The sequence below is a fragment of the Schistocerca cancellata genome, chromosome 3, assembly GCF_023864275.1.
Source record: "Schistocerca cancellata isolate TAMUIC-IGC-003103 chromosome 3, iqSchCanc2.1, whole genome shotgun sequence".
Lineage (NCBI taxonomy): Eukaryota > Metazoa > Arthropoda > Insecta > Orthoptera > Acrididae > Schistocerca > Schistocerca cancellata.
The window spans coordinates 307388843-307411657 of record NC_064628.1 but is presented as its reverse complement, the minus strand read 5'-3'; the positions used below and the strand labels follow the sequence as shown (position 1 = coordinate 307411657).

Below are 22815 nucleotides of genomic sequence, written 5' to 3'. Positions count from 1 at the left end.
CTAAATTATTTGAATAGTTACTTTTACCTCATTGTAAGTTACTTCAGTCTCTTCCTCATCTGTGGAGCTAATAGGCATATATACTTGTGCTACTGTGGTGGATTTTGGCCTCATATCTGTCTTGGCTAATGTAATGTGTTCGCTATACTACTTATAGCAGCTTCCTGCATTACCCCTATTTGATTTTGTACTTATAATCCTGCACCAACCTGACCAGAAGTCCTGTTCTTCCAGCCATCACACTTCAATAGTATGTACCATATCCAATTTCATCCTATCCATTTCCCTTTTTCAAATTTTTCCAACATGCCTATTTGATTAAGAGATCTAACATTCCACACTTAACCTGTAAAAGGCCGTTTCTTTTTTTTCCTTCTTCTTCTGGTAACATCCTCCTGAGCATTGCCCAACTGGATAGGTAAATGGGGAACTATTTTAGTTTTGGAATATTTTACCAAAGAGAGTGTTATTATTAGTAAGTCATACAGTAAGAGCTGCATCCTCTTGGCAAAATAATGGCTATAGTTTTGCTTCCAGCTCTTTGCAGTACCAACATGGCACATAGTACATGGAAGCTATTCTCCACAAAACCTCTCGAGTCACTACAAATAATATATGGTTCTAACATACACTAAACATTAGGCACAATTTTTAGAAAGAAAACCAAAACCAAAAACTTGATTCATATGATGATAGGTGACAGTACCTCCCACAAAACTCTACAAGGTATAAAACAGATTCCTCACACAGTGAAGTAGAAGAAATAGGACTACAGATAGAACAACCTTGCAGTGACTCCTACATGCTGATACTGCAGTTGGCATGTATGATAGTCACTTGTGCAAATCCCACATGTTTGGCACAGTTCGTGTGCAAGTGCGAAGACAGAAGAATGTCATCCTGATGCTGAGAATTTTCATAATTTGGAACATGATGATATGCCTGCAGTCACACACCAAATTTGTTCTTAGAATAACAGAGCAACTACTGATTTTTACTCTTTGTTAGAAATGTTCTGTTACTCTTAATAAAAAACAATGCCTGCACCTAACTCAGTAATTTCGTTTTGGGAGTTAATAAATCTGTGGAAGTTCCATCTCATTTTTCATTGAATGGAAGATTGAGTATGGTATGGTTCCATGTAATTATACATCCCATCAGTGGTGACCCAAATAAGAATTTTTTTTGTACAGGGTTAACAAACAGTGATGGAATCATCAACGGTATTGTGCCTGGCACAATTCTATATTGTGGTTCGTTCAGGTGGAGGAAAGAAATTCCTACACCGATATAACCATCGATAACACTAAATTTTAAAACTTCCTGGCAGTTTAAAATTGTGTGCCAGACCGAGACTCCAACTCGGGACCTTTGCCTTTCGCAGGCAAGTGCTCTGCTATCTTAGCTATCCAAGCACGACTCACGACCTGCCTTCACAGCTTCAATTCTGCCAGTACCTCGTCCTACCTTCCAAACTTCACAGAAGCTCTTCTGTGAATCTTGCAGTACTAGCACTCCTGGAAGAAAGGATATCGCGGAGACATGGCTTAGCCACAGCCTGGGAGATGTTTCCAGAATGAGATTTTCACTCTGCAGCAGAGTGTGTGATGATATGAAACTTCCTGGCAGATGAAAACTATGTGCCGGACAGAGACTCGAACTCAGGATCTTTGCCTTTCGCGGGCAAGTACTTTATGAGTCTTGGTCCAGCACGCAGATTTAATCTGCCAGTAAGTTTCATATCAGCACACACACTGCTGCAGAGTGAAAATCTCATTCTGGCAACATCCCCCAGGCTGTGACTAAGCCATGTCTCTACAATATCATTTCTTCCAGGAGTGCTAGTTCTGCAAGCTTCACAGAAGAGCTTCTGTGAAGTCTGGAAGGTAGGAGATGAGATACTGGCAGAATTGAAGCTGTGAGGGCGTGTCATGAGTCATGCTTGGGTAACTCAAATGGCGGAGCACTTGCCCCACGAAAGGCAAAAGGTCCCGAGTTCGAGTCTCGGTCCGGCACACAGTTTTAATCTGCCAGGAAGTTTCATATCGTTGCACAGTCCACTGCAGAGTGAAAATCTCATTCTGGAAACACTAAATTTTCTTTGGTTGTAAGCTAGCTCAACTGTTGATATGCTATGGAGGTCCAAGACATAATAACAGTTCCCCAGACAGAAACTACCTATGACAAACTTAAAAGCAGGGCTCATATGTCATTTAGTAGCTTTACAGGAAGATTGCATTCACCAGGTATTAACTAAAGAAGAAATGGCCAACAGGAAGCCCTCACAATACTTTCACTATCTTCACAACAAAGTAGACATCAGCACCATTCCTGACATCCTCATGTGCACAATTTGGAGCTACTGTCTGCAGTTGCAGAACTTGCTGGCTCTGATGTACAGAAGACCTGTCAAGGCTACAATTTGCTTATCTAAAATTCTGTCACACTTAAATAATACTTTGTGGAGCGTTTACTTACTTGAAATTTGTCAAACTTCCAGTATTTACATCTACTACAACTCTCATAAATTTTTAATCCATTTTGAATTAGCCTTTCTCTCACCTATTACGTACTTTAGATCCCTTCACCAAAAATCTACATCCAGAGGTTGGAAGAAAATATAAATCACACCTGTCTACAAAAGAGTAACACAGTGTGTCAAATTTTACCATCCACCATCATTCACACTGATCTGCTGTAAAATAAAATTCTAGGATGTATTCTGAGCTCAAACTAAATGAATTATCTCAAAACCAGTGACATCTTTCATGCCAATCTGCATGGAAAATACCATCATATGGGGCATGACACAAACTTTGTTACTAGGTTGAGGATTTCTTGGTATGGAGGGGAGTCAGTGTTACCACACTTGTAAAGAATCTTCAGACATGCCCAGTGGAAGTTTGGTGGTTGGGCTCCATGCTGTTGATGATGCATATTACTAACCTGGCAGATAATATTAAAAGGAACCTCAGATGCTCTGCAGATGATACAGTTATCTATAATGAAGTACTATCAGTAAATAAGCTGCACCAATATCCCCAACAGATTTTGTTAAGAAATCAAAGTGATGCAAAGATAATCAATTTGTTTAACTGTTCAGTAATTAAAATTGTTCAATTCAAAAAAACATCCAGTAATGTAGTGGGCAGTCAAATGAAAATGAGACAGACGGAAAAAGTATGTAAACAGTTTATCACCACCATAACTATTAACACATTTATTGTACTGTGAGACAAGACAGTCAATGCCTTCATGGAAAAAATGTTTGTGGTTGCCTACAGAATCACAGTTGTACCGAGGCATGCAGCTCTCCATCCAAAGAAAATCAATGACAATGAATGTCTTTTTCAGGGCTCCAAAAATATGAAAATCACATGGGGAGAGATTGGGACTGCATGGAGCATATGTAAGGACTTTACAGTGAAATCTTTGTATCATAGTCAAAAAACCTTGATAACACATGGCACCTTACTTTTTACCATCTGTCTCATTTTCCTTTGACTATTCCATGTAGTAGCCTATGACTACATTGTCAATTAGTTACAATCATGATCAGTCAACTCGTACAAATACTTAGACGCAGTATGTGGGAATTAAGAATGGAATGATCAAAGAGGCTCAGTTGTGGACAGAGTAGTTAGCAAACTTGGCTTCATTAGTAGGTTACTGAAAAAACTTAATAGGTCTATGAAGGAGACTGCTTACAAAACATTTGTGCAATCATCCCTAGAATATTGCTGAAGTGCATGGGATCTCTACAAAACAGGACAAACAAGACAATAATAAACATATACTGAGAAGTGCAGCAATTTGTTTGACACATGGGATACCAGCATAATGATACTGAAAAATCTAAACTGGCAGACACTTTAAAATAAATGTCAACTGTCTCATAAAAGCTTCCTTACAAAGTTTCAATTTATCTAGGAATATACTACAGTTCTTTACATACTGCTCCCACAGCATTCTCAAAGACAACGTTAGATTAATTATTGGTTGCACAGAGACATTTTAGCGACCATTTTTATTACACTTGATATGAGAATGGAATGGGAAGAAACCCTAATACATGGCATATTAGGAAGAACCATGTGCCATACACTTCTCTGTAGATGTAAATGGATAACATGCATCCTGTCCTGAAACAGAAGCCTCTACCTAATTCTGACAGAAGCATTGTGAATTCACAGTGTGTTACTTATACTGTGGGCAGAAAATAAAGCATTAATTCAAACTAAAAAAACATGGGATAAGTTGAATTGAGTTTGCAGGTTGTAGGTACTGTAAAAAATCATGACCAATTAAATTGTATGTCCATTAAAATTTATGATTACTTCCAGGCAGTGGCAGCAAACATTGCACTTTCTAATGCACAAGCAAATACTGACGCATTATATTTACTCTCATGAACGCTGTTTATTGTACCAGCTGGCCCAGGTTTATTATATGAAGCCACTCAGTGGAGTTCAGAATCAGCCTGCTCCACAGAAGTAGAGTTGTACTAGTTATAATGATATTTCTAATTGAATATTAAAATCTTATACTGACTCAACAGGGCAATATACGAAATTTTTGAATCAGTTGATTTCTCAATGAATGTTTTCTGACTTTAGAAATTTGTAGTAGTGACATATGTATGAAAAATAAAGGAATCACCTCTACTCAGGGGTCCATTTAACTACTAACTGCCCCCCCTCCCCCTTTTTTTTTTTTGTAATAGGTGTTAATCATAAGGTGACTGTTGCTGGTTCTTAGAATTACAACAAAATACATTACTTTCCCAATGAATATAATACATCCCATTCACAAGAGAAAAATATGCCAGTCAAGAAGACTGGTATTAGCGACAAGTAGATTCTCGATCATAGGAATGCTGATAGCATCATTGCCTACTGCTTCAGAAGAGTGTCTCATTGGTGCTTTTTTGTTTATTTTCACTTTTCTAGGTGCACACATAGACATGTTATCGACATACTTGCAGGGGATGGTTTTTTGAAGCATGGTGGCTGACTGGTGCCAAAGGAATTGATTCAGTATGTCAGATGAAACATGAAAACCAGTTTCTTATTTTGTCCTTCCAACATACAACCTACATAGAAAGAGGCCTATAGCATTGCTGTCCAGGAGACCCCAAGGTGTAACTTCAACCAGTAATCAAAATTGCAACACTCAATGGATCCTTTCCCCGCAGATGTGTGAGAGTTGTCTTTCGTGTGTATTTGTTGAGTGTAGGTGAGTGTAATGGCTGTGTGTATAGTGTAAAGTCATGTTTGTTTAGTATTATTACAGTATGAGAAGATAGATGATGAAATCCAGTGGTAGCACAGGCATGTAACCACTTCCTCTCCAAGAGCACCAAGGGAGCCACTGGGCTGAAACTCCCCATTCAACAGAAAGATTACCGTCAACAGTGTCTCACATGCCCTTATTTCATGAGATATCATGGACAGATATGAAATTTAACCAGGGTATCTATGCAAAGTGTGATCAGTAATTTTATGGCTTCACCTCTCCTGTCCTTGGCAGCCAAATACAGCCAGAAAAAAATGTATTCCATCAGGATATGAACTGGCTTACCTCGAAGTTGAATGTCATGATACAGGCATGCTTTAGCAGACACAGCTACAGAGGTGGATACACAAACTGCAGAAATACTTCCACAGAAATTTTGTATTTGTCTCATGGCACATTAAAAGTGCCTGATTTTAGAATTTCTCAAATATACTGCTTAGCCACATTTTGCAGCTTTCGGTGTCCTTTGTAACTTTTAGGCTTCAGATTTGACCTTATACATTTTTGAATATGATCTCTGTTGTCCATTTGACATAATTCATTTATCAGCAAAGGAGCAAGAGACTTCTTTACCAGGACTGAATATAAAGAGCCATTCAGAAGTACCTTTGGGATTTCAGAAGATAACTGTGCCAAAACCACACTACATCTCTCTCATTTTCAATTCATGTAGTACTGGCAGAGTGTGTGTCTAAGGTGTAGGTGTGTCAGAACATTGCATACAATGGAGCAATGCATGGATTTTGTGTCCTTGAATTCAGTAAATCTGAGTCAGTTGTGATGGTTCAGTGATGTTTTTGAGGCAAATATTAGGTCAAAGCTCCAACAGATAAAACAATCCGTGGATGGTACAACACATTCTGTGAGACAGACTGTTTGGGTAATGTGGGAAAACAGATGGCCCAGGACTATGGGCAGAAAAGGTGGACTGTGTGTGGTGATAATTCATCAGGTGCCCTAAGAAATTGACAACAGGTGAAAGCAGAAAACTGCAGATACCACAGTCAACTGTCTGGCACATCTTACATAAATTTCTGTCTGTAAAATCTGGTGACTACTCAGGAAAATGACTTTTGTTCTGACTCTTGCAATAACTTGCAGTGCCTACTGGGTGAAGATGGTTTTTCACATAAGTTGGTTTTCAGTACTGAAAATCTGTTTTGTTTATCTGGAAGGATGAATCATCATAAAGTGCATGTTTCAGGCACAGAACAGCCACGGAGACTGTGGAACAAACTTGTCATTCATCAAATGTTAATGTCTTTTGTGCCATGTCCCCTCAAAAAGTTAATGGGCAAATTTTTGTAGAGAAAACAGTGATTGGTTTTGTATACCCAGATAGGCTGCAGCATTAGCTTATACCAGAATTACATGAAGATAGTGGAGACTTCATTTTGCAACGAGATGGTGCTCGACCAAACTTACTTTCAGACACTTGTGATGACCTCAGTGCCTAACTGCTTCAGCAATGGATTGGATGTAGTTCCTGTTATGACTCTTCTTGCCTTCTTTGGCCCCAAGGTCATCTTATTTAACTCCATATGAATTCTTTATGAAGTTATATGCTTCCACTGCTACCCAATTTGGAAGAATTCCAATGAAGGATAGTTTATGCAGTCTCTTATATTAAACATGACTTGTTGGATCATGTATGGCAAGAATAGCTATTGTATTGACATTTGTAGCATCACAAATGGTCCCACACTGATCAACTGTAATGCGAGTTATAATTTGGAAGGGTCCTCTCTACACTGGCATATGTGCATTTTCTGTAAGTCGGGCCGTGTGTGTGTGTGTGTGTGTGTGTGTGTGTGTGTGTGTGTGTGTGTGTGTGTGTGTGTAGAACAACAACATAACTGAAAATATCTGTAGTATTCTTACTCACTACACTTTTTTTCTGTGACTCGTGATGAGTAGCGGTCAATCCTTTCCATGTAATTGTTATTCCATCCTGAAATTCCCATTTTCTTTGTCTTTTAGTTTTTGTGCAGTTATCTTTTGAATTCCTGAGATATCATAGTAGCACAGTAGTATCTTTGTCAGAGGACCAAGAAGTTTAAGCAAGTTCAGGAATTTTGCCATATATTGACAGCTCACTGATTACTTGGCACCAATGAAGTTCTGAATCATCACCTGTCAGAGTGTCAAGACCTATATGATTAATGTTCATACCCCAGCACATTCAAAGTCCTGCAATATATTGTTTGGTATTAACTGATTAAATACTTATGCAAATCCAACTTACGACATGACGTTCTTTCTGTCCTGTAAACATCATTTCAATAACAACAACTTTCAGCTTCACTGAGCTGTCAGACTGTAAGATACCAGTACTTCCACCATTCAGATGAATGCCAATCTATCTTCAGTGGTCAGGAGGGTGTGAAGCCTAGGATTAAACTAAAAGTGAAAAAGTCCTAAATAATTATTGCATCCCATCTGAAATAAGTTAGTTCTCAATTCTGTCAACAACTTCTTGCTAGCATCCCAATATCATATCAAACAACAGTGAAGGAGCTAGGTGTAACTTTGTATGGACACCTCAACTGGTCTTTTACTGTTACCATGCACAGGAAAACTAATTTCCTGTATAACCTCCAGAAATTTAGAAACATATTTCCACAGGGCACAAAACAAACATGAATAAACCTTTTTCTGATGAACCTCTACTATAGCAATGCAAGTAATTGTGGCACGAGTACTGAAAGCTCTTTACTGTTCGAGCTGACTATAACTGCTTATGTTCATTACACTGGCAACATTCATTCCATGCAAGTGCCTCATACACCTACTTAATAATGACTGCAGTCATATTAGTTATGTGACTAATACATGCTCCATCAATATCATAATCGCCTGAAAGTGCATACACCCCAGAACCTCACATCAGAGATCAAATGTCTGCCATGTTGTCATAAACACAACATAAAGTCTCACTTGTAGATAAGTAAGACTGCGTTATCCTAGCAGTACCCACCCATAAAATAAAAGCATTTGCAAACTCTTACTCTGGGGTTAACACACCCTGTACTTTGAACAAAATTCAGTGCCATGTAGAGTTTAAGAAGTTGAACTTCTACCAACCACAACTTTTTCCTTTAAACTAACCTATGGTCAGTTTCTCTCTGTCCAATAGGAAAGTAAATGCTTCCATCTTCACCCTGTGACACTTTTTTCTCTTTTCATTTGTTCACTAATTTCCTCTTTCTTCACAACTTTCACTTTAACTCATTCTTCACCACCATTTCCGAACCTTGTCTTGTGACTGAAATTTATTTTTGTTGTTCTATCTTAAGTATGAATATAATCTTTTTTAAGGTGATCACTAGTAAAATTTCTACTGTTTAAGACACAGTTGTTTCAAATTGTCGGATTTCATAGCAAATTAAACTTCCTGTAACAAGTTTGTCATAATGGAGATCATTTAAAATATGCAGAAAGCATGATTGGTATAATAAATGCAGTAATAAAAATGTTAATAAATAAACAAAAATACACAAAATATAATAAGAATGTTAAAGTGGCCCACAATAATACACTGTTGTTCTTTAATGTCAACTCCAGACCTCTGTGTTGTTGTTGTGGTCTTCAGTCCTGAGACTGGTTTGATGCAGCCCTCCATGCTACCCTCTCCTGTGCTAGATTCTTAATCTCCCACTACCTACTGCAACTTACATCCTTCTGAATCTGTTTAGTGTATTCATCTCTTGGTCTCCCTCTATGATTTTTACCCTCCACGCTGCCCTCCAATACTAAATTGCTGATCCCTTGATGCCTCAGAACATGTCCTACCACCTGATCCCTTCTTCTAGTCAGGTTGTGCCACAAACTTCTCTTCTCCCCAATCCTATTCAATACCACCTCATTAGTTATTGAATCTACCCATCTAATCTTTGCAATTTTTCTGTAGCACCACATTTCAAAAGCTTCTATTCTCTTCTTGTCCAAGCTAGTTATCATCCATGTTTGACTTCCATACATGGCTACACGCCATACAAATACTTTCAGAAATGACTTCCTGACACTTAAATCTATACTCGATGGATGTTAACAAATTTCTCTTCTTCAGAAATGCTTCCCTTGCCATTGCCAGTCTACATTTTATATCCTCTCTACTTCGACCATCATCAGTTATTTTGCTCCCCAAATAGCAAAACTACTATACTACTTTAAATGTCTCATTTCCTAATCTAATTTGCTCAGCATCACCCGACTTAATTCAACTACATTCCATTATCCTCATTTTGCTTTTGTTGATGTTTATCTTATATCCTCCTTTCAAGACACTGTCCATTCCATTCAACTGCTCTTCCAAGACCTTTGCTGTCTCTAATAGAATTACAATGTCATTGGCGAACCTTACAGTTTTTACTTCTTCTCCATGGATTTTAATACCTACTCCGAATCTTTCTTTTGTTTCCTTTACTGCTTGCTCAATATACAGATTGAATAACATCGGGGATAGGCTACACCCCTGTCTCACTCCCTTCCCAACCACTGCTTCCCTTTCATGTCCCTCGACTCTTATAACTGCCATCTGGTTTCTGTACAAATTGTAAATAGCCTTTCGCTCCCTGTATTTTACCCCTGCCACCTTTAGAATTTGAAAGAGAGTATTCCAGTCAACATTGTCAAAAGCTTTCTCCAAGTCTACAAATGCTAGAAATGTAGGTTTGCCTTTCCTTAATCTAGCTCCTAAGATAAGTCGTAGGGTCAGTATTTCCTCACATGTTCCAACATTTCTACGGAATCCAAACTGACGTTCCCCAAGGTCGGCTTCTACCAGTTTTTCCATTGATCTGTAAAGAATTTGTATTAGTATTTTGCAACTGTGACTTATTAAACAGATAGTTTGGTAATTTTCACATCTGTCAACATCTGCTTTCTTTGGGATTGGAATTATTATATTCCTGTTGAAGTCTGAGGGAATTTCGCCTGTCTCACACATCTTGCTCACCAGATGGTAGAGTTTTGTCAGGACTGGCTCTCCCAAGGCTGTCAGTAGTTCTATTGTAATGTTGTCTACTCCCAGGGCCTTGTTTCGACTCAGGTCTTTCAGTGCTCTGTCAAACTCTTCACACAGTATCGTATCTCCCATTTCATCTTCATCTACATCTTCTTCCATTTCCATAATATTGTCCTCAAGTACATCACCTTTGTATAGACTGTCCATATACTCCTTCCACCTTTCTGCTGTCCCTTCTTTGCTTAGAACTGAGTTTCCATCTGTGCTCTTGTTATTCATACAAGTGGCTCTCTTTTCTCTGAAGGTCTCTTTAATTTTCCTGTAAGCAGTATCTATCTTACCCCTAGTGAGATAAGCCTTTACATCCTTACATTCGTCCTCTGGCCATCCCTGCTTAGTCATTTTGCACTTCCTGTCGATCTCATTTTTGAAACATTTGTATTCCTTTTTGCCTGCTTCATTTACTGGATTTTTATATTTTCTCCTTTCATCAATTAAATTCAATATTTCTTATGTTACCCAAGGATTTCTACTAGCCCTCGTCTTTTTACCTACTTGATCCTCTGCTGCCTTCACTACTTCATCACTCAGAGCTACCCACCCATTCTTCTTCTACTGTACTTCTTTCTCACATTCCTGTGAATTGTTCCCTTATGCTCTCCCTGAAACTCTGTACAACCTCCATACAATATGGATTTCTACCAATAAAAACTACTACCTAGGGGAAATACAATACAACAGACAGAAAAAAATCTCAATACTAAGATTACTTCCCACAAGTAGAATTTTATGAGAAACAAGAACATTTTGGCAAGGAGATCTGCTATACAACAAGATTATTTTTTTTGGTCAGAAATGGCTCTCTCTGAAGATTATACTGCATGAAAGTAAGATAAAGGAAGAGACCACATGTCATCAAATTTTCTTATATTACAAACTACTTTCCCTGCATTTTTATATGTATATAGAGGGTCTATACAAGGGCGATGTACTTGAGGACAATATTATGGAAATGGAAGAAGATGTAGATAAATATGAAATGGAGATACGATACTGCGTGAAGAGTTTGACAGAGCACTGAAAGACCTGTGTTGAAACAAGGCCCCGGGAGTAGACAACATTCCATTAGAAGTACTGACGGCCTTGCGAGAGCCAGTCCTGACAAAACCCCATGATCTGGTGAGCAAGATGTATGGGACACGCAAAATACCCTCAGACTTCAAGAAGAATATAATAATTCCAATCCCAAAGAAAGCAGGTATTGACAGATGTGAAAATTACCGAACTATCAGTTTAATAAGTCACAGCTGCAAAATACTAACACAAATTCTTTACAGATCAATGGAAAAACTGGTAGAAGCTGACCTCGGGGAAGATCAGTTTGGATTCCGTAGAAATATTGGAACACGTGAGGCAATACTGACCATACGACTTATTTTAGGAGCTAGATTAAGGAAAGGCAAACCTACATTTATAGCATTTGTAGACTTGGAGAAAGCTTTTGACAATGTTGACTGGAATACTCTCTTTCAAATTCTAAAGATGGCAGGGGTAAAATACAGGGAGCGAAAGGCTATTTACAATTTGTACAGAAACCAGATGGCAGTTATAAGAGTCGAGGGGCATGATACGGAAGCAGTGGTTGGGAAGGGAGTGAGACAGGGTTGTAGCCTATCCCCGATGTTATTCAATCTGTATATTGAGCAAGCAGTGAAGGAAACAAAAGAAAAATTCGGAGTAGGTATTAAAATCCATGGAGAAGAAATAAAAACTGTACGGTTCGCCGATGACATTGTAATTCCGTCAGAGACAGAAAGGACTTGGAAGAGCAATTGAACAGAATGGACATTGTAATGAAAGGAGGGTATAAGATGAACATCAACAAAATCAAAATGGGATAATGGAATGTAGTTGAAGTACGTCAGGTGATGCTGAGGGAATTAGATTAGGAAATGAGACACTTAAAGTAGTAAAGGAGTTTTTCTATTTGGGTAGCAAAATAACTGGTGATGGTCGAAGCACAGAGGATATAAAATGTAGACTGGCAATGGCAAGGAAAGCATTTCTGAAGAAGAGAAATTTGTTAACATCGAGTATAGATTTAAGTGTCAGGAAGTCGTTTCTGAAAGTATTTGTATTGAGTGTTGCCATGTATGGAAGTGAAACATGGACGGTAAATAGTTTGGACAAGAAGAGAATAGAAGCTTTCGAAATGTGGTGCTACAGAAGAATGCTGAAGATTAGATGGGTAGATCATATAACTAATGTGGAGGTATTTAATAGGATTGGGGAGAAGAGAAGTTTGTGGCACAACTTGACTAGAAGAAGGGATCGGTTGGTAGGACATGTTCTGAGGCATCAAGGGATCAGCAATTTAGTATTGGAGGGCAGCATGGAGGGTAAAAATCGTAGAGGGAGACCAAGAGATGAATACACTAAACAGATACAGAAGGATGTAAGATTTTTTTTTTTTTGGGCGCAAAACTGCTATGGTCATTAGCGCCTGGTCCGTGACTTAGGAAACAGTAAAAAACCGAAAATGGAAATCAGCAGCAATGGGAACGAAAGTCATAAAATTGGAGAAACTAAAAGCAGAAGGAAGGCTTGAAAATCCTCTACAGAAAGGGGTTGGTTGTCCCCAAAAAAGGCTTCAAATGACTGACATCATTTCACTGGCACTAATAAATTCGAGAACGTGATCGGCTGAGCGCGTGTCATCTGCTAAAATCGACGATATATCAGGCGACAGCTGTAGACTGGAGCATAACGGATTAAAATAGGGGCACTCAATTAAAAGGTGTCTTACCATCCACAGCTGAGAGCAGTGGGGACAGAGTGGGGGAGGATCACCGCTTAAAAGATGTCGATGGCTCTAAAGACAGTGCCCTATCCGGAGTCTAGTTAAAATTACCTCCTCCCGACGACACGTTCGGGAGGAAGAGGTCCAAGCACAGGGAAGAGCTTTCACGTCCCGCAATTTATTATGGGGAAGTGTTGACCAATGTGCGAGCCATAAAAGAACAACACGATGACATAAAACGCTCCGTAGATCGGCGACGGGAATCAATTGAATAGCTGGCCGGAGAAGTGAGACTGCAGCCTTGGCCGCAATATCGGCCGCCTCATTTCCACAGATACCAATGTGTCCCGGGAGCCAGAGGAACGCCACCGAGATGCCCCCCAAGTGGAGCAAGCGCAGACAGTCCTGAATCCGGTGGACCAGAGGGTGCACAGGGTAAAGAGCTTGGAGACTGAGGAGAGGGCTGATAGAATCTGAGCAGATAACGTACTGTATCCCCTGATGGCGGCGGATGTAGTGGACAGCCTGGAGAACAGCGTAAAGCTCCGCAGTATAGACCGAACACTGGTCGGGAAGCCGAAAGCGATTTGGGGTGTCGCCAACAACATAGGCACTCCCTACACCTAACGATGTTTTTGAGCCATCGGTGTAAATAAATGTGGCTTCCGTCATTTGTGCACATAGAGCAGCAAATGCCTGACGATAAACAAGTGAAGGGGTACCATCCTTGGGAAATCGACAAAGGTCACAGATCAGGCAGATCCGGGGACGGAGCCAAGGCGGTGCTGTACCCCAAGTTGTCAAGAAGGTTTTAGGAAAGCGGAAGGAAAGAGAATGGAGCAGTTGACGGAAGTGAACTCCCGGGGGTAGTAGGGAGGAGGAGCGGCCTGCATACCCTACATCAAAGGAGGCATCGAAAAAAAAAGTCATGGGCTGGATTAGCAGGCATGGAAGACAGATGGCTAGCATAACGACTCAGGAGGACTGCTCGCCGATTGGACAGCGGAGGTTCAGCAGTCTCAGCATAAAGGCTTTCCACAGGGCTCGTGTAAAAAGCTCCAGACACTAAACGTAATCCACGGTGGTGGATAGAGTCGAGACGCCGAAGAATAGACGGCCGAGCAGAGGAGTAGACTATGCTTCCATAGTCCAATTTCGAGCGCACTAAGGCGCGATAGAGGCAGAGAAGGACCACTCGGTCCGCTCCCCGGAGGTACCATTCAGGACACGGAGGGTGTTGAGGGATCGCAGACAGCGAGCCGAAAGATACGAAATGTGGGAGGACCAGCATAGTTTTCTGTCAAACAGAAGACCCAAGAATTTAGTGACGTCTGAAAATGGAAGGTTGACATGTCCTAGATGTAAGGAGGGTGGAAGAAACTCCCTACGTCGCCAAAAATTAACACAAACGGTCTTACTGGGAGAAAAACGGAAGCCAGTTTCAATGCTCCAAAAGTGGAGGCGATCGAGACATCCTTGAAGACGTCGTTCAAGAAGGCTGGTCCGTTGAGAGCTGTAGTAGATCGCAAAATCGTCCACAAAGAGGGAGCCCGAGACATCAGGAAGGAGACAATCCATAACTGGATTTATGGCAATGGCAAACAGTACAACACTCAGCACGGAGCCCTGGGGTACCCCGTTTTCTTGGGAGAAAGTACGGGAGAGAGTAGTGTTCACCCGCACCCTAAATGTGTGATCTGCCATAAATTCGTGGAGAAAAAGGGGCAGCCGACCTCGAAAGCCCCAAGAGAACAGTGTGCGGAGGATGCCTGTCCTCCAACAGGTATCGTATGCTCTCTTCAGATCAAAAAATATTGCTACTGTTTGGCGTTTCCAGAGAAAATTGTTCATGATGTAAGTGGAGAGAGCAACAAGATGGTCAACTGTAGAACGATGCTTACGGAATCCGCATTGGGCAGGTGTTAAAAGACTGCGAGATTCCAGCCACCAAGCTAAACGGTAATTCACCATATGCTCCAAAACCTTACAGACACTACTCGTGAGAGAAATGGGGTGATAGCTAGAGGGGAGATGTTTGTCCTTTCCCGGTTTCGGAATAGGAACGACGATAGCTTCCTGCCATCGTCTGGGAAAAGTACTGTCGATCCAAATTCGATTATAAAGGCGAAGGAGGTAACACAGTCTATGGGTTGATAAATGCAGCAACATTTGGATGTGGATACCATCCGGTCCTGGGGCGGAGGAGCGAGAAGAAGAGAGTGCATGTTGGAGTTCCCGCATGGAGAAAACAGTATTGTAGCTTTCACGATTTGGAGAGGAGAAAGCAAGAGGTCGCACTTCCGCTGCACGTTTCTTTGGGAGAAACGCTGGTGGGTAATTTGAAGAGCTCGAAATCTCAGCAAAGTGCTGACCCAATGAGTTAGAAATTGCGACAGGGTCCACTAATGTATCATGCGCGACAGTGAGCCCATAGACCGGGGAGAAACTAGGCACGCCTGAGAACCGTTGAATCCGACTCCAAACTTCCGAGGAGGGAGTGAAGGTGTTAAATGAGCTAATAAAGAATTTCCAGCTTGCCTTCTTGCTATCGCGGATGACACGACGGCATTGCGCATGGAGCTGCTTATAGCGGATACAGTTGGCCAAAGTAGGATGTTGGCGGAAAACGCGAAGAGCACGTCGCCGCTCACGTATTGCGTCACGGCATGCCTCGTTCCACCAAGGAACTGGGGGGCGCCGGGGCAATTCGGAGGTGCGTGGTATTGAACGTTCCACAGCTGTAAGAATAATGTCTGTAATATGAGTGACCTCATCGTCGACGCTAGGAAAGTGACGGTCATCGAATGTTGCTAGAGATGAAAATAGTGTCCAATCAGCTTGGGCAAACTTCCAGCGTCGCGGGCGCATATATGGCAGTTGAGGCTGCAGTCTAAGGACACATGGAAAGTGGTCACTTGAGTGTGTGTCATCAAGGGCGAACCATTCGAAGCGCCGAGCTAGCGGAACAGTACCGACCGCAAGGTCCAAATGAGATAAATTTGTCGTGGAGGCAGACAAAAATGTAGGGACCCCAGTGTTGAGGCAAACTAGATCCGCTTGGTGGAAGACGTCTAGCAATAGTGAGCCACGTGGACAAGGATGTGGAGATCCCCAAAGCGGGTGGTGGGCATTGAAGTGCCCAACCAGCAAATAGGGGGGGTGGAAGCTGACCAAGAAGATGAAGGAGATCAGCTCGTGCCATTGGTGTGGACGATGGAATGTATACAGTACAAAGAGAGAATGTGTATCCAGAAAGGGAAAGATGGATGGCGACAGCTTGGAAGGAAGTGTTTAAGTGGATTGGGTGATAATGGAGAGTATCATGGAGAAGAATCATGAGTCCTCCATGGGCTGGAGTGCCTTCAACAGAGGGGAGATCATATCAGATGGACTGAAAATGAGGGAGAACAAAGTGGTCATGGGGACGCAGCTTTGTTTCGTGAAGACAGAAGATGACCGGGGAGTACGATCGTAAGAGGATAGACAATTCATCCCGATTGGCTCGAATGCCGCAGATATTCCAGTGGACAATACACATAGGATGAACAGAAAATGGAGGAATGTGACCAAGGGTGCTGTCAACTCAACGACTGCTCAGAGCTTGCGACCGACAGCATGGAATGGCATTCAGCTGAAGGCAGAAGATCCTGATCCATAGGTTGTTCAGGAGCAGCTCCCGCCACCAGCGATCGGCAGGTTGATCGGCCGCCAGCATTGCGACACAGAAGACGGCCGAGGGCGATTTCCGCCAGGTGGTGCTGTAGATGGGACACGCCTTGGCGGAGAAGGAGATGAACTGGGTTTCTTTGTAGCCTTCTTGGAAATATGATGTTTAGATGAAGGAGGAACTGATGGTTGGGAAGTTGGGGCTCTTTTTTCGAAGTCTTGGTGTCTGACTGTTGGGCTCGAGATTTAGCAGAACCCGATGAAGGGTGAGCCATAGAGTGGGCAGGCGAAAGGGGTGAGGTTGAACGGGCGATCTATGCGCTGGCCGATCTGACGATCGTGGCACTAAAGGTGAGGTCGCAAGTCTGCATGGCCGCCTCCTTTGTTGGCCGAGGAGAAGCAAGGACAGTGCTGTATTTTCCTGTCGTAGGCACGGTGGGTTGTCGACTGGCGAATAATTTTCGAGCAGCAAAGGTCAACACCTTTTCCTTCACTCTGATTTCCTGGATGAGCTTTTAGTCCTTAAAAATGGGGCAATCTCAAGAGGAAGCAGCGTGGTCATCCATACAGTTGATGCAGCGAGGGGATGGAGGTGGACGAGCACCCTCATGGGCATCCTTGCCACACTTAACACATTTGGCCGGATTGGAACAGGACTGGCTGGTGTGATTGAACCACTGACACCGATAACAACGCGTAGGGTTTGGGACGTAAGGGCGAACGGAAATTATCTCATAGCCTGCTTTGATTTTTGATGGGAGTTGAACTTTGTCAAATGTCAAGAAGACAGTGCGGGTTGGAATGATGTTCGTGTCAACCCGTTTCATAACTCTATGAACAGCCGTTATGCCCTGGTCAGACAGGTAGTGCTGAATTTCTTCATCAGACAAACCATCGAGCGAGCGTGTATATACGACTCCACGCGAGGAATTTAAAGTGCGGTGCGCTTCAACCCGGACAGGGAAGGTGTGGAGCAGTGAAGTACGCAGCAATTTTTGTGCCTGGAGGGCACTGACTGTTTCTAACAACAAGGTGCCATTCCGTAATCTGGAACAAGACTTTACAGGACCTGCAATTGCGTCGACACCTTTCTGAATAATGAAAGGGTTGACCGTGGAGAAGTCGTGACCTTCGTCAGACCGAGAAACAACAAGGAACTGTGGCAACGATGGAAGAACTGTCTGTGGCTGAGACTCAGTGAACTTACGCTTGTGAGCAGACATAGTGGAAGGTGAGGAAACCATTGCGGAAGAATCCCCCATGATTACCGGCATCTCCGATGGCGTGTTCCTCCCTTGTGGGGGTCCTCTCTGAGGGCACTCCCGCCTTAGGTGATTGTTCACACCTCAGGTCACACCTCCCGACAAATGGATGGAGGGACCAATCGGCACTTTCGGAAGGTATCAGCTCGGGTAATCACCCCTCCCTGGGCCTGGCCGTTATCAGGGGGTACGTATGTGTCCTACCTGTCTACCCGGGGCGGGGAATTACACGTTACCCCATCACCGGCTACGCACAAAAATGCGTGGGTCGGCCTTCAGACACGCACAGGGAGGAAGAAAGAGAAAGGGAAAGGAAAGAAGAGAGGTCTCAAACACCGCAGCGGAGGAAAGGGTAAGGAGAAGAGGTAAGGAAAAGAGAATGACAAAGGAAGGATGAAGACATACAAGCAAAGAAGGCGAGGAATGCGTTATATTTACGAGCGTCCGTCTCCGGACGTAGGCACAAACCATACTCCCAGATGGTGAGAAAGGGAAGGAAAGAGCCAGAGGTGAGGGGAGGAGGGGCGAAGGATGCGGAATGGGAAGGTATGCAGCCCGGAAAGGAAGGAAGGCCACATCAGCTCGGGGTCCCGTGCTCGCTACGCACGTATCCACAAAAGAGTTGTGGACCCCCTGGGGGGAAGGATGTAAGTTGCAGTAGGTACTGGGAGATGAAGCTTGCACAGGATAGAGTAGCATGGAGAGCTACATCAAACCAGTCTCAGGAATGAAGACAACAACAACAACAACAACAACAACAACAACAACACTTTCCCTAAATAATTGTACTTTTAAACAGCCTAGCTATTTTTGTTATCGCCCAATAAATTGTGTTTTGGAAACTTCCATCACTCAAAGGTAAAAACTGTTAACACTACAGTACAGCTGTCCTTGATTATTCTTCCATGTCCATTGGTTGTTATTTGTTGTTAAGTAGCTTAACCTTGTAGGCAATGATTTGATTTTTGTCTCACCTGCTTTGTAAAAGACTGTGGTAACAATCAAAATTTTTTGTCAAATTGAGATTTTTGTCTAATGGTTTGTCGAACAAGTGCACAGACATACCAACAAAGTGTGTCATCTGACCTCACTTTTGAAGCAGCTGTCATGCTCTACATACATGTTTAAGCGTTTTGACTCTAGTGGGAATAGATACCAATGCAGAGACATTGGTTTTAGCACTGTGTATAAAGGGAAAAAAAAGAAAAGAAAACAAGATTTGATCCAGAGAATGATTGAAATTGAGAAATAAATAAACCCCTGAATATCTACTAATGGAAATATTACACAATATCACACTCATAACCTGGTGAGCGCATCAACTTTTATTTATTTTTTATTTGATTCCACTCTAGGTTTTATGTTGCAGGCAGAACAATTATTTTCTTTCTAATGTCTTCCTGTGTACTTTGCAACTCACACTTTCCTTTGGCTCTCTCTCTCCTCCCCCCCCCCCCTCTCCCACCTCCTCCCCCTTTTCCCCCTCTTCCCCCACTCCCCCTCTCTCCCCCTCTCCCCCCCCCCCTTGGCACATGATACTTTGCTTGTAAATGTTAGCCCTTCATTCTCTTTACTGTAGTCATTTTATCCTCACCTACCACAAAGTAAAACAGAGTTCCTACCAGTGTTAAATTAATCATATCAGTATGTAAAATAATTCCTAAATTTTACATCGAGTTATATGTGCTGTTACCAAATACTTTAGAGCCCATCTTGTACACAAAATGCACAATCTGTGTCAGATGCACCTACAGATATTTTCATTTTTCTACCATAAAGAGGCATTAAATCTTCTCTCAAGTCGACAATAAAAGCAAATTTCTGTGTGTCTTACTCAGTTTGAGATTAGTCAATTCTAACATTTTTGGCACTTTTTCAATTTAGTTACTGGAAATGGATATACTCTCAAATTAACACACAATAATGGAATTTTGTGTAGTGCAACATATTTGAGAGATACAACATGCTTATTCAAACACACTTTCTATCATTTTATCAAGTACTGCTTGTAGAATTTCCTTACTGCATTTACAGCTGGCGGAAGGAGGGAGGCAGATATGGCTACACCTACTAGTGAGGCAATGTTGTCCCCTAACACAGATATGGCAACACCTGCTCCAGACAGAAGTGCAATTACCATTCCAACCCAAACTGAATGAAGTTCTCCCCTGTAAAAAAAAAGAGTAATTAAAATTGCTATTATTAAGCACACTGAATGTAGCATAATTTAATTTATACTTAGGATCTGCATATTAATCAATGACATATTTTCCTCAAAGAATCACCTAATGGACTATTACTTGAGCACAGATTTGTATGCAAAATGCATCGAGTTTTTGAGTAGACTAAATGTATGCATTAGTGATATTCTTTACCATTGTCACCTTTAGGAGGTCACTGGTGCAGTATTAAAGTGCATATAATTACATATTTTGGAGAAAATTAGTTTTGCATACATATTTATTAAAATTTACAATAATGGCATATTTTCCTTTCTCTATCCAAAATAAAAATTCCCATTCACAATCAAATAACATTTTATCATTAAATTATGTACAACACTTAAAATTCTAATTGGTTGACATATGTAACAGTTTTCTTTATCTTCTTTAAATGATTATTATTTGATGCCGACATTATTTATTAACTCAATCAGATCTAACTTATCTTTTATTATTAGGTAAAAGCAATAAACACAACTTTCACAACTTTTGTTTTATGGGTTAAGTACATATTTCACTGCCTAACATTTTGCCTCCCCAATGTTGAGGACACTATCAAAAGCAATACACACTCAGACAGCAGTTTTAAACTTAAAGCAGCGAATGAAGCCTCCTATGATGTTTCCAGCATTTAGAGACAAAATATTAGGTAGAGACAAAATATTAGGTAGAGACAAAATATTAGGTAGAGACACATGTTATGGACCACAGCCTAATCTCCATAAAACAAAAATACCAATAACACACACACAAAAAGACTTTCACACTTCAAGCTTTCGGCCAATAGCCTTTGTCAGCAATAGCATATATACATATTCACGCAGACACAAATGCAATTTGCACATACGACTGCAGTCTCAAGCAAATGAAGCCACACTGCGAGCAGAACACCAGTGCACAATGGAAGTGGCAACTGGATGGGGTTAAAGGGGGGGGGGCAGGGTCCAGAGGAGGATCGGGGGGGGGGGGGGCAGAGAATGGATGGGGGGAGGGGCAGGGTCCAGAGGAGGATGGGAGAGGCAGGGTCCAGAAAAGGGTCGGGAGGGGGGCAGGGTCCAGAGGAGGATCGGGGGAGGGGCAGGGACCAGAGGAGGATGGTGGGGGGGGCAGGGTCCAGGGCCCAGAGGACGGGCTAAGGTCCAGAGGACGGGCTAAGGTCCAGAGGACGGGCTAAGGTCCAGAGGACGGGCTAAGGTCCAGAGGACGGGCTAAGGTCCAGAGGACGGGCTAAGGTCCAGAGGAGGGGGTAAGGTCCAGTGGAGGGGGTAAGGTCCAGTGGAGGGGGTAAGGTCCAGTGGAGGGGGTAAGGTCCAGTGGAGGGGGTAAGGTCCAGTGGAGGGGGTAAGGTCCAGTGGAGGGGGTAAGGTCCAGTGGAGGGGGTAAGGTCCAGTGGAGGGGGTAAGGTCCAGTGGAGGGGGTAAGGTCCAGTGGAGGGGGTAAGGTCCAGTGGAGGGGGTAAGGTCCAGTGGAGGGGGTAAGGTCCAGTGGAGGGGGTAAGGTCCAGTGGAGGGGGTAAGGTCCAGTGGAGGGGGTAAGGTCCAGTGGAGGGGGTAAGGTCCAGTGGAGGGGGTAAGGTCCAGTGGAGGGGGTAAGGTCCAGTGGAGGGGGTAAGGTCCAGTGGAGGGGGTAAGGTCCAGTGGAGGGGGTAAGGTCCAGTGGAGGGGGTAAGGTCCAGTGGAGGGGGTAAGGTCCAGTGGAGGGGGTAAGGTCCAGTGGAGGGGGTAAGGTCCAGTGGAGGGGGTAAGGTCCAGTGGAGGGGGTAAGGTCCAGTGGAGGGGGTAAGGTCCAGTGGAGGGGGTAAGGTCCAGTGGAGGGGGTAAGGTCCAGTGGAGGGGGTAAGGTCCAGTGGAGGGGGTAAGGTCCAGTGGAGGGGGTAAGGTCCAGTGGAGGGGGTAAGGTCCAGTGGAGGGGGTAAGGTCCAGTGGAGGGGGTAAGGTCCAGTGGAGGGGGTAAGGTCCAGTGGAGGGGGTAAGGTCCAGTGGAGGGGGTAAGGTCCAGTGGAGGGGGTAAGGTCCAGTGGAGGGGGTAAGGTCCAGTGGAGGGGGTAAGGTCCAGTGGAGGGGGTAAGGTCCAGTGGAGGGGGAACCTTATGTTAATGGATGAGTGAAGGTGGTCAATTTGATCCAGTGATGGAGGAGAGGAAATATTCACCCTCATTGTGATAATAAGTTACTTTTCAGGATTATCATTCTATTGTCTGGCTGGAAAATTTATGTTTGACTTGAACTTTGCTTCCTGATATGTTGAACAATCAGAGGTCCTGAGCTCTTCGATTTTTCATTCCCTTCCTCTTATGTGACAAGTTAGTGTTTGGTGGTAGTGATGCAGTAAGGCATCTGTACATAGGTTGCATCCTAATGTAGTTGTCATCCACAAGCTCCACAGGTAGGTTCTTTCATGCGCATACATGACATGTTTCCAAATTTCATACACTTTAATGACATCATGGTGGGCGCTACACAATATTTTACACAACATTGGTAGATCACAATCATAACTTTATTTGGCATAAACTCTCAAAACACTAGGTAAATCCTCTAGAGCCACTTTGCTTTCTTGAGGCTCTTGTTGGGCCTGATGGATAAAATGGACACTGTATCATTG

General features: G+C 42.6%; 1 protein-coding gene across 3 annotated transcripts in view; it reads right to left on the bottom strand.

The window, feature by feature from the left end:
- The window catches only part of LOC126176702 (uncharacterized), a 194762-nt gene that overhangs the window by 46419 nt on the left and 125528 nt on the right, over window positions 1-22815 (bottom strand). For all 3 annotated transcript variants that reach the window (XM_049923866.1, XM_049923868.1, XM_049923867.1), the window contains one exon: window positions 20013-20157. In XM_049923866.1, coding sequence (XP_049779823.1) covers window positions 20013-20157 — 145 coding nt within the window. The remainder of the gene's footprint in view (window positions 1-20012; window positions 20158-22815) is intronic.